At 39.3% G+C, this 13443-nt stretch overlaps 1 protein-coding gene across 1 annotated transcript; it reads right to left on the reverse strand.

Moving 5' to 3' along the window:
* Positions 1-301: 301 nt before the first annotated feature.
* On the reverse strand, positions 302-12683 carry EIF4G2 (eukaryotic translation initiation factor 4 gamma 2; the record flags this gene model as incomplete). Its single annotated transcript, XM_009288904.2, has 21 exons — positions 302-3586; positions 3894-4015; positions 4167-4378; positions 4847-5051; positions 5281-5539; positions 5857-6072; positions 6161-6265; positions 6517-6642; positions 7423-7536; positions 7962-8122; positions 8207-8348; positions 8591-8689; positions 8772-8855; positions 9460-9570; positions 10009-10160; positions 10244-10310; positions 10402-10533; positions 11239-11341; positions 11780-11905; positions 12345-12410; positions 12571-12683. Coding segments are annotated over 21 exons (2781 nt in total), but the record flags the coding sequence as incomplete, so codon positions are not given.
* Positions 12684-13443: the final 760 nt, after the last annotated feature.

A 13443-nucleotide genomic window follows, 5' to 3' on the forward strand; every position in this document is an offset into this window, starting at 1 on the left:
TGCTCATTTTCAATAACCAATCCCTAACTTCTCTTGCAGGAACCTTTAAATCTGGTATGGATTGACTCATTTAAATGGACATGCTTTTCAGCATTCTGCTGCCAAGTACACCGGGCAACCCTGACACATGGAAGTGAAGTTTCCCAAGTGGTAACTGCAACCTAGTTCAACATTTCAGAAGGTAAGCTTCATGATTAACAGGTATGAAATGTGTTTAATAAGCAATTTTTTTCCAATGCTCCTGTGAGTGTTATACCTAACATTTAACAAAATTAATACTAATGAAAGCCATTATCATTGATCAGTGATATTGGTTTAATTTTGACTGATTTTACTGTTTAAAATGCAGTATGCTCTATTTACATTTGAAGTACAATACAACTCATAGTTAAAAGCCACACAAGTGTTAGACCAACTGAACACCCACCCCCTCCTTCCAGATTGACTTAAGTCACAAGCACTGCAGTCGAGCACTAAAAACTTAACAAGTAGCTGAAGATCAAGATGCTCCCTTATCTATGGAAATACCATTTTGATGTATACACTGCAGTTATAAAAGCCATTTTTATACTGCTTTCAAGAAACCAGATCTGTTCAGACTAACTGCATGTAAATTTTGCAAGCGTCTCATGATGGAGTAATTCTAGAGTTGAGTGGCATTTTCTACTGCATATGTTCTATTCCACATTTTTGGTCATGGTTCTTACACAGTTTTACCCTTCCCTAACAGAGTTCCTAACTCAGTGAATAGTTACAAACAAGCCAAGCAGCAAAGCCTCCACACACAAGTATGTAAGATCATAGCAATCACATTTTATAGACTGGGCAAGAATACAAGGCTTAGTTATGCTATTCAAACAATCTGCAGCTGCCAGCTTAACCTTCTCCAAAACTCTGGCAAATAAAAAAAGGTTAGTTGCAGATTCTGGTTCCATTATCCTGAAGTTTTTACCATGAACTGTTTTTACTTGCACCTCCTTTCTACTGTTGCCTTTCTCTCTCACCTCTACAGTAAATTTAGTTGGAAACTACCCGTTAGGACTGTTCTTTCATGACTCGTGGTTTCTCCCTGTCTTCAGCTTTGCAGCACAGAAAAGTGACATGCATTGTGTATCTAGTAACCTGTAACTGAAGTACACAAAAAGTGGCATGCACCACTAACCTGATCAGCTGTTAACAGCAAAGTTTAAACACAAAGGAAACTAACAACATACTTAGAGAAACACAACCCTGTTATTGAAGCAATGCTAAATTTCACTACACTGCATCTTACTACACTTAAAAGTAAGCCTACAATTCTAAACCAGCAGAATTTGGCATTACTTGGGAGTAAATGAACCTTGAAACTATACTTACTGTTTCTCTACCCCAATAAAGGGTATTTAACTGCAGAACCTTAATGAGTATATGACATGCACTTGAGAAGCATCTTTATCTACCCAAGAATAGACATGAAGTGAGGGGTAAACCCTGCACACCCTGTAGATCTAACATCAACTGTATTACTCTACAGAGAGGAAAGGAAATAGTTTCATAAATTGAAGATTACTCCGCATCATGACTGGGAGCAACAACATACCATTAGAAACTTTTTTGGAGGCCCCATGACATCACTGCTCACCACCATTACACAGAAGTTGCAGCTACATCAAAAGCAGCCAGCTCCCAACCTCAAGCCGCTTAAGTGCAGTTAACGCTTTTCTTTTTTTCCAAATTGGAACTAGAATCCACAGAAATATCCTGCTCTCCTGTTTACAGCTAGATATGCCACAGTCCTGAAATGCAGAGACAGTGTTTAAGTATCATGGAATTTTTGTTAGCAATTCAGGAATTTCAATACCCTTTGAGTGTCATTTGGTTTACAGAAACATGGTACCTTGATTTACTGGGCTACACATTGTACAGCAAGTTACTGAGGCATCTGAAGAAACTCACTGAAGGAATCTAAGTTGCAAGAGGCCACTACTTTAAACTGTAGGTTAGGAAGCCTGCTGTTCACAGCAAATTGCCAGCAAAATTAGAGAACCAGACCCACTTCCCTGTCACAGCACTTTAAGGTGCATAAATGCAAACTATCCGTCCCCTCAAAGCAAGCCCTTTTATGATCTCCAGTAGTTTTCTCATGCTCCACTTCATCTCCCACAATGCAGAAGACAGTATGCAGTCTAAAGCACTTCCAGCACTGACAAAACCAAGTTTCAGTCAAGGAGACAACTGTTTTGCCATTACAAATACATCACCTTTCAACAGTGAAAAGTCTGAGTATCAACGAGGAAAAAAAATGTCACTAGGGACAAGGTTCTAGGAAGCAAGGTATTTTGAGAATTTAATAGATGACATTTCAAGCCTGTACAATGCAACATCATTGAACTGTTTTGTGGGGGTTTTTTTGCCAATTTGAGAAACAGGCAGCTAATAGTCAGTGCCACTTGATTAAAGAATGTGCACATGACCTGGGAAAAGTTCAAAGCATTAAGAAGTTAAAAAGCACATACTCACTGATAAAGCATACATTGGACCACAAGGCAAACTCCTACCATTTCTTCAGCAGAATTTCTTAATTTTCCTCCTGTCACAGCAGATCTGTAGTGTCTAGTCTTGTCTGTGACCAGATTTAGAATTCATTTGCATGTTAAGACAATTATTATAAAAAGAATCTTAAGATGGTCCCAGTCTAAGTCAACTCCCACTGATGTTTCCTTACATAAACAAACTAGTTGTCGGTCAAAGCTCTTCTACTGGGAGACATTCAGAAACAAGTCAAGTATCACAATGTTTATTGATAGATACAAGTATATAAAATCAGGGCATGAACATGTCTTGATAAATTAAGTAGACTTAATTTCAGTACTATAATAGAGGGACCAATTCAAATTTCTCACCATGTTATGTTTCACACCCACAAAAACCTCTTCCCAAAGGGCATTAAACCATCTCTTCAGCTGATCAGTTTTTGTGCAAGTAAACTGTTTCTTTTAAAAAGACTTGTGCACTTGCCCAGGCTCAAGGATATTAAAACCTAGCACATAAAGCCCATTACTAGAGGTAGAAATACAGGCAATATACTATTACGGCAACAACCATCGATTACAGTTAAGGATTCTCTGTAACAACCAAATGGATAATCCAATATTGCAACAACTCAAGTATTACACTGAGCAAAGTGCATTTCTACAGTATTCAGTGTTGCTATTCAGTTTTCTAACTTAAAAACAGCCTATGATAACTGGCAGCAAAGAAGACCCTTGCAACAGACTGCTTCTGCTCGAGAACTTATGATGTAATTATTGCATGCTGCTAATACACTGTTATCTAAACATTAAAGATACTCTAAAATATTTTTATTGTAGACTATTAAGACATACTACAAAAACCTTTTGCAGAAGATATCCTATTGACATACTTCTGCTTTAAATATTGTGAAACATTACAGCGGAATGAATTTTCGCAGTGGTTAGGTCAAATGCAGTTACATCATAGCAACAGTATGTTTGCACAATTTAAGGCTTTGGCTGGTTCTTTAGTCAGCTTCTTCTTCAGATTCTTCTTCTTCAGCAGTTTCCAGCCAGGTTAGCCACTGGTTTACCTGCAGTTACATAAAATTGGTTTAAGGCAGCAGGAATTATTTCCCCACTACGTACTTCTGCACAACACTGCTTTTTTCCCCCCAAACTCATTTTAAAAATCTTTCAGCCACACTTTGCTATAAACGTAGGTCTCTAGTAAAGAAAAAGAGATGTAGTTCATCTTGCCTCACTCCTTCCTAGTGAAATACTCCATGAAGTTTCTCGGTATTAACAAGTCTTAAATGCCGTTTGTAAGTGTTCTCAAACACTCCAGCGCAGAAGAGATCACAAGAGACAGATCTCTATTCTAACGTTAGCAAAATTTACCTGGAATAAAGCTTTGCCTTTCCCTGGAAACTCTTGAGTAATATCTTCTTTCCATGCCAAGAAGGCTTCTTCTTCAATGATTTCCATGTCATAGAAATGAACAAAGAAGCGCAGTAACATGCCTATGGAAGCAAATTTAAACTTCATTAGCTTTACAACCTTCTGAACAGCTTACTTGACTCTTAAGAAATATAGGGACAAGCCTGAAAGCCATACACAAACACAAGCAAGCATACACAAGTTAAATTTTGGGTAAGATCTTGATGCACATACCTTTTGGAAAGTTATTGTTGTAGCAGTGCACCTGGAGCGCATATAAAGCACTCACTTGCAGATCAACATGGTCATGGAGGAACTTCTGCATTACTGGCTTGAAGGAAAGAAGCAGTTGTTTTTCCTGCTCTAGCTGCTCTTTAGATGGAACAGATGAAGAATCCGATTCGTCACTGGGTGGGTTTACTTCACTAGAAATATACTGCAAGAAACTGGACAAAAAACGTAAGTTCAGTAAACTGATAAGCAGCTAGATTTCATGTTCTAAAACAGAGAGACAAGTACTTTCAAGTTCAGTTTGCTAGCTATCACTAAAAATACCCTCCTGCTTATATCAGCAGTTAGGTGCATGCACAGTGGATTAGTACTGTGGTTGGTTGTGCACCACAAAAATCCTAGTTTTGCTCCTGTTACAGCTCTGGAACATTTTAGAAAAGAATACACAGGTCTAGACTTCTTCCCAAGGAAGAGCAACACTCCACACTGATGCAAGCCTGGAGACTTGCTTTTCTTCTCAAATACAATAGGTGTTTAACACAGGGGAAGTCCACCCAGAACAATTTATCTCCCCATGTACTGTATCTTTTTCTGCACAGAGCTACATCAGCCTTTACAGAGTTACTGACTTACTGATAGCTTAACAAAACACGTGCCTAAACTACACCAAGATAGCACCTCACCTGGTCATCAATATATTCACAAATCCCTTATCTACATGAAGTTTGGGTGAAATGTTATCTTTAATCCACTTATAGATGGCTTGAGGGGATGGATCCGATTTTATTTGCTTTAGCAGTTCCTTCTCCAGTTTCAGAAGCGGGAACAAGAAGCTAAGCCCCTTCCCTTCCAAGATCTCCAACATGCGGTCCTTGTTCTGGTCAATTTCTGACAAGTAAATTAAGAAAGACACACTTAACGGCTGGTGCTAATCAAAACCTATAATCAATGCTTCATGGGTCTAACCACCTCTTAAGAAAGACCATTCATATGAATGACAGTTGACTGCATCAAAATAGCCTTGTACGTCATTTCACTCTGGTGTAAAAAACTAAAGGAAAACACATCTTGCATACACTAACATGAGGTGTCATAAGAGCTATGTGGTAACTCTTACCTGGTAACATTTTCTGCATATTCACTTTGCTTTGTTGGAACAATTCTGTTAGCCATTCACGATCTTGTAACTTAGCTAACTGCTGAAGGCAAAGCAGGAAGAGAGGGAAATGGGTGCCACTTTCCAGTGGTTGAGCCAGTTCGGAAATGCTCACCAGTTCTGAAATAATGGCACGGGCTGCAAACTGTGCTAAGTAGGATTTCACCAATGGGATGTCCACCTCCAGTTTGGGGCACTGGTCCAATACATTCAGGAATGCCTAAGAAACAGTAAACATGCAAGTTTAAATTCTGAAGCAATTTTGTTCTTGTGCACAGTAATACTCTTACTACATAGGAGCCTCATGTTTCTTTTCTGCATTAAATCACTTGCCAAGAGGTTCCCCATTTTCAGTTCCTGAAATCTTCTACCTACATTTCTTCCATTCATCACTTCTTATGTCCCTCACAGGTTTATACATTATTTTTACTTCCTCAGATCAAGAGGACTTAGAAAAATTTGCACACTGCCTTTACGCAAGCTAAACATCATGAACAGCCAAGCAACAAGGACTGTGAGCCTATTAGACTGCAGTACCTGCATGAAGTTGTCACTTGTGGCTATTCCCTCCTGCTTGAGCAAGCTGATCAAAGTACTTGCTTTCTCTTTGTCTTCATCTGATCTATCTAGGGATTGAATGATTACTTTGCTCAACATCTCAGGAATGAAGTGTTTTGGAGCTCTCATTTCTCTCACAGTATTGACAGCATCATTAGCATTTCCATTGTTCAGATACTCAGTCACAACAGCTTCCTAGAGAAAAAAAGTATAGTTATACAAACATTCATTTTTAAAGAGCATGTACAAGGCTTCAAGAAGCACTATTACATACTTAACTTACAGTTTGTTTAAGTAGCTCTTCTTTAGAAGGAGGTGGTTTCTTGGTGGTCTTTGCAGGCTTTTCTTGTATAAGCGGTGGATTTGTTTTAAGACCAAGTTGAGGAGGCTGAAAAAGATAGGACCAGAATTTGCTTCTTTGCAGTACACATCTACCTACATTTATATCAAGTTTAAGAACACTAAATATATACAAAGGCAAAGTAAAGTCAAATTAGGTTTTCAGACATTCTTTTTGTATATCCTGCTCTGTGCAATGAAAGACTTCTCTCTCCCTTTCCATACTAGAAACTGGTCTAAGTTTTACATGCATGAAGAAATTAAGTATAGCCAACAACATACAGTAATTTTTATATTTACCTGTCCCAAAGGTGGTGTCTGAGTGCGTGGTGGTTGAGCACTGGGAGGAATCATAGTTATCTGGGGCTGAAGCTTTGGCACTTGGTTTTTGTTCATTAGAAAAGACTGAGCAGGTCTCAGGCTAATCTGTAAACAGGTAAGTCAGAAAAAACTCAAACTGTTTCAAGTATTCTGACCAAGAATACACAGCCATGGACTCACACCAACTGATCCCACTGAAGCATGACTTTTCATTTCTACAATGTTAACACTCAAATAGAGATTAAGCCACATGTGTACTGAAATTCCCCCAAAAGCACGACTCAATGAATCACAACTTGCTGCAAGTTATGGTATTTAGTTCCATTGGTATTAAAATCTGGAATTGCTCCTTTTAGATGCAGTATGTTAGAGACCCAAGAAAATACTTATAGCATGTTTGCTGATCTGTTTTACAGCCAAGATAAAACTCTACTAATTGCTCAGAAATCAGGATACAAGTCTGGTTAACACTTGAAATAACAATGCAATCTACTTTGCATTTGACATTTTGCCTATTAGCCGGTTCTAAAAAAAAAAAATTTAGCCTGGTCCAGCACTTCAGGGTTTCTAAAGTTCAGGATTTTCTCAAGTTTTAATTAAATGTATTGTTATCAATATGATGCATGGGAACTGATGTCAGAGTAGTGTTCTTGGGGAGGTCAGGGGGAAGGAAGGGACACCCCAAGAAATTGCCCTCATATCTCAGTCTTGCTCATAGGACGCTGGATACCCTAAGGAAAGTGAGGGGTAAGGTGAAAGAGGAAGGGACAAAGAAGGAGGAGAAGGAGAAAGAGTTCCAGCATTAGTCCTCATAATAACGCGTCTTGCTATAATCATTGGGCAATATTTAGAATAGGCTTTAAGTAATGTAGGCATGTAATGTACCTCATCTGCATTAAGCTGTCCTTTCTTAGAAAACCGAGGTGGCATATCCTTCGACTGTCCTTGTTGCTGGGATAAGAGTCCCTGATTCTGGTTATGGTAGAGCTGGCTTTGCCCCTATTTCAGAAAGGGAGATATAGAGAAAGAAGTGCAGATGATGGAGTGGCGTACATCATATGGTAAGTAGTACCAGAGGGACCAGAGGAACAAAGATTCTATTTGCCAGGAAGGGAGAAAGAAGGAGCAGGGGTGGTGGGAGAGTAGCACCTATCCCTAAAAACAGGGCTATCTTTTAAATAAAACACACCATTCTGACCCACCAAAGCCACATGCACCTTTTCTTGCAGTAAAAGTGTATTCCTTGCATCACTTGCACAATTTAAAAAGTGGTTTAGAATTTTTGTATCAGCTGAGCATCAGTTCTTATCAGAATCAAGTCTGAGGAAGTGTTCAACATAAGCAGACTATAATCCATAACATACGCATCTGTAGCAGAGCTTCTAAACATGCTGAAGTCACCCTGTGAACAACGTCTTCCTTACCTGACTTTTCAGAAAAGATTTGCCTAGTTCTCCAAACTGGGATTGAGCAGAAGGCATGAGGTGACCCCCATGGCCATTGAAAAGTTGGTTTGAACGATGGCGTCCCATGGTGGGTGAAAATCTATCCTGAATAACCCCTGGACCAGTACCAATTCCACTACCTGTATTATTAAGGAGACAAAAGACAATTTTAGGTCTTGTTCAACAGCCACAGTCATCACATCAGCCTTGCAGTTTCAGTGTACCTGGCATTTGTCCAAACATATCAGCAAGCCCTCCGAGCGGGTCCCTGTCAAGTTTCATCCTGGGTGGCATAAAGGGTCCCTCCAGAAAGAAGTCGCTTCTCATCCCTTGAGACATAGGAGCAGGAATAAAAACTCCCAGATCCTTCAAAACAGGAATTATAACTTTGGTCAGTTTGGAGTAGTAGTCCCTGAGAAAGTCAAGTTTTTAGCCCTGAACTATAAAAGTCCATCTGATTTTAACCCTTAACCCCTTACTGTCACACTGCTGTGAGAACTACTTGTAAGTGCACAGCGTAAGTTTTGTGACATGGAGTAGAGAGTGTAAGGATTCACCTTAACACTTAAGCAAGAAGCCAAGCACAAGACTTTACATTCACCACTTACTTTTACTGCATCTTGACGGATTTGATTGATAGTCTTTGGTCCATTGTCAAGAAAAGCTTTGCGAGGAACCCAGTTGTGTTCTCTCAACTCCACAGTATCCTTGGAACATAATGAATTATTAGGAGAGGATTCGAGACAACTTTGTGAGAAAAGGAAGTAGTAAGCCATTTTATCATCATACCTGCAGCAGGAAACGAATCCTTGCTGGCAATTCCTTACTTGACATCAAGGAGCGCATACGGGCAAAGTACTGATCCATTAAGGACTGGGGGAACAAAAGTGATGTTACAAGTGAGGGCTAATTCTATCACTGTTTTGAGTATTTTCAGGAAATGTGACCACATTCAAGTCATCTAAGATCAAGTAATAGAACAGACTGCCCTTCCCTGCCATCTCAATCTCCTTGACAGCAGTAGAGCTTAAGGAAAGCTAATGAATCAAGACATCTCATCTGAGTCAAAGATGAAAACCTGCCGAAATTCTCATTACTGTAACACCATTTCAAGTTTACATTCTGAACTCGCAAGTCAAGGTCCAAAATACATCTGTCATGTCACCTAGTTGTGTTCAGAATAGAGTTCCCCGCCGTATCTTTTCAAGCAGCATTCAGAGAAACAACATTCTTGCTTTTATGACTTCCTAATGACCTTAACTGCGTTCTGGAAAGACATTTAAAACCATTTCAAGAATTGGCTCCTTTTGCTATCAAGAGATTTGATGCAGGAACAATAGTTGGCACTCTTGCTCTCTGAAAGTCAGACTTCAGTTTTATACTTATGAATAGAACATTGAATACAGAAGGTTCAGGCAATTAAAGTCTTAGCCATAGAATTTAACTAGTTTAATGACTGCAGTGGCTATGCACATACCTTGGCTTTTGCATGGTCTAATCTAGGTCCCACTGTCCTCATTATCTGACAGAGGCACTCCAAATCCTCCCCCATGTCTTTGAGTTGGACTCTCTTCTTCTTTTCCAAAAGCTGAAATATTAAAGGGGAATTAGGCATTTCAACGTATTATAAATGACAATTTATAGTAAGTGACAACTTTGTACACAGGGACATGCAGAAACATTTCATCTTGTTCTGAAGACAAATGGACTTGAAAATTAGTTTTTAAGAATTGCTAATTGAAGTACTTATTACTCGTAAGTACGTACTTTGCAGTACCTGTGGTACTTCTGTCTAGGCCAAACTACATCTTCACTTGCAGACAATTCCCACAGCTTTGAACAAAGCTAATTTTACTTTTTAATCACACTGAAAGACTGGATTTCAAACAGTGTGGGGTAGATAATTGACAGGAAACATTTTTGTGGTATTTTATGCTCCAAGATTCCCAAAGCAGCATAAACATTTACATTTTTTAGTTCAGAAGTCCTATTTTGCTCTTAGCCCCCACCCAATCTGAATACTCACTGTTTTGATGCACTTATGAAGGATAGATTCATGAATAAGATCAAGCTTGCCAAGTTCTCCAATGAATTTGATGTTCCCCAGCATCTTGATCTTGGCAATGGCTCTCTGTTCCTCCTCCTCAGGGAGGAGGGGACCATCATGCTTATCATAGACTGAAAAACAAAGAAGCCTGTTTAACATGGCTGTGAAGAGAGAAGATAAATAAATTCTGCATTAAAGTGGTTTTAAAGCTTACTATCAACATTTCTGGTTCGGTTTTCAAATTCATCTTGAAGTTTAGATATTAGGAGGCGTCTGAATGTCTAAGAAAAGAGAACAAAGAAAACAATTAAGCTAATCAGTGCAACTATACATGCTAGTAAAATTTATCATTCCAGACAGAGAGATACTCACTGTGCTTTGCTTCTGTCCTGGATGACTCTCTGCTGATGGGCCATCAAAGTTGGGTGCATCTTCTGCCAGTCGCAGACATAGTTGAGCATACAGTGAGCTATACTTGGGCTCTTCAAGGGCTTTGTCTACGATCTAAATAAATTTATTTTGAGTAAGGTAGCATGTAGTAGGATGCAAACGTTATTAGGAAAGTGAGTTGCAAGACACACAATGGAATATTACCACTCTATGATCTAGAACATCTATTTTTTGCTATTTCATCAAACATACAGGAAGAATGGGGTTTTTTTTAACACTAGTCTTAATGCTGAAGCAAAGGAAAAAAGCTACTCTATGCTACCAGAGAGTTCTATAATCCTTAGCCAACAAATGGGACAAATTTGAAGTTTATCATCAGAACACTGACGTTAATATCACCAATCTGATCTCAGATTACACAAAGTGACATGATAGTTAAATCGGTGTACCACCAAGAAGTCACCTGCGGCAGCTTTTCCAAGACCATTAGGTTTGTCCATCAGGAGAACAGGAAGGGGGGGGGCGCGCAGGGGGGAATTAAGACTGCTAACTAGCATCTTGTAGTATTAAAAAAACAAACAAACAAAATCCCCTATTGGGTTTAGTGATTCTTGAGACTTCTAAAATAGAAAGTTAGAGCATTAAGTCTACTTTCTTCCCAGTATATCCTTTTTACACAAAAAGCAGGAATGGTATTTCTGTATGTTTAGATTATCAAACACCACATTAGCCATGTTACTTCTATATCCCATCAAAAACAGCCAACCTCTTTTTTAACAAGCAAGAAAACTGTAGTTAAAAGACATGCAGGCAGCTTACCAGCAGTATGACCCCTTTTAGGATGAGCTTAGATTCTACACCCACATTGAGGAGCTCAAGGCATAGCTTGTCAAACTTTTCAGGAGTAAGCTTATTTAGTATGCTAAAGAGGAACAAACAAAAATCCAGATTACAGATCTTGTAAGCATGCTACAAATAATTTTAGACCCAAGTTTACCTTTACTTCTTAAGTCTATTAAACAAAAATTGAGAAGTGCAATTTTCCATTCAACCATTTTTTGGGAGATCTTTAGAACATTAAGTATTACTGAAAAGACTAATCCTCTCACAAGAATTCTCATATGTTTGCTGCTGCTGGCCAATCAGTTTCTGCCTCATCCCCTCCAAAGGACACCACACGTGTCCTCATATTTTTTGCGGCTGGCCAATCAGTTTCTGCCTCATCCCCTCCAAAGGACACCACACGTGTCCCCCCCCCCTCAAGACCCACGTCTTCCTTTCCATCAGGCCATTTACTGGAAATGTATATTGTATATGAAAGCAGTAAGGAAAGAAAAAAATAATCTTATGAAGAACTTACCCTCTTACTTTCCTGAAGATTGCATCATGTCGTTCTTTGTCGTTTGCGGAGTCGTCATCTCGTCTAGTGCTTCGTGAAGGAATCCATTTCTGAGCGTTTTGCCCTGGGGTTTTCCCCAGGAACTCGCTGTAAAATTTTCAGGAATATAATTGTTAAACAGAAACAATTTCAAGAACTGGCCTTTTTAATCTTTCACTATGGCCTTACTTAGGCTAATCCTGTTACTAACTTTGCTAAGACCATGTGCTTACCCCTACCAACACTGCAATATCTGTTGCATAGTATTCACTCAATAATAAATAATAGACACCCAAGAAAACCCTTCCTCTAAACTTTTGAAGCAAAATGCATGAAAAAGTCTGTGCACCTCATATCACTGTATCATGACGCACACTTTCAACATATTATATGCTATCCTGACACAGACTGGAGCACATTAACATGTCATGAACTCAGTAGGTATTCCTTGTACAAGTTTGAAGATACTCCATTTTCAACTCAGTACTCACCATCAAGCATTCTCTACCTTTAAAATCATGCCAAATCGAAGAGCAAGATGACATACCTGTTGCTGGCAGTCTTGGGATAGTGCTGAGGTGCACCCCTACCACCTCCTCCGCCTGAAGAAGCACTGTTAAAAACAACCATGTAATCTTGTATAAGTTCAAAATCCCAACACTTTCAATTACATGTCAGTTTTGGTATAAACATAAGACAAGTTTAAAATTCTCCTCAAAAGACAGTTTCCACTACCAAGTGTTCATCAAACAAACTAAAAAGCACACTAGTACCTGAAACGAGAAGCACCCCCTTCTGCAATCGCACTCTCCACTTTGGCGGCTTGACAACGAAGAATCTTCAAAAGAATAAAATTAAATTGACGGGGTGGGGAAAAACAAAACCTAGAAAGACAAATCAAGTGTTCATATTATAGTTGTTTTACTAGCAGCCGTAGTATCTAACTTACAATAAAAGTAAACACGTTTGTTAGAGAAAGGGGAACCCCCAACACTATACGTCATAAAAGGTAAGAAAACTCTTATTTATGCAGTACTTGGGATACTCACAGAAAGACCAATTTCATCGTCATAGCCATGTTTTCCAACAGGGGTGAGGGAGGATAGATAAGGGAATCACAGACTGAGAACTTAAGAGCCTCAAATTTACCCTGTCAACCCCCCAAACGCACTTGCAGGAAAAAGGCATTTTTTCCTGTTAGTACAGCATAATTAAATGAATCCTGTATTGATAGGCTTTACAAACGATGATTAATTACGGCAAGACAAAGTAGTCGAGTTTCAAAGTAAGAAGTACCAGATCACAAGGCGCACACTTTATGTATTCTACATCCAAGTCCAAACTGCCAATTAGGCTACTAAATAATGAAAAAAAAAAAATCGCCCTTCCCCACCTCAAATTTTAGCTTGCAAGACAGTAGCAGGAAGAAAAATTTCATTGCACTGCTCATGTAGCAGAAAGCTAATCGCGGGGATAGAAACGCTTGGGGAGCACGGAAAAAACCTACAGGCATTATGAGGCTTCATCACAGATCTGCTCCGAGACATTATAGAACTGAGCACACAGTCACCTCCTCGGAAAGCCAGCCCGAGAAACGCCCAACAGAACGCACCTCTCCCCTTTAAGGCGGCGGCGGCCGTTACCCC

Source organism: Aptenodytes forsteri, unplaced genomic scaffold (genome assembly GCF_000699145.1).
Source record: "Aptenodytes forsteri isolate BGI_AS27 unplaced genomic scaffold, ASM69914v1 Scaffold8, whole genome shotgun sequence".
NCBI lineage: Eukaryota > Metazoa > Chordata > Aves > Sphenisciformes > Spheniscidae > Aptenodytes > Aptenodytes forsteri.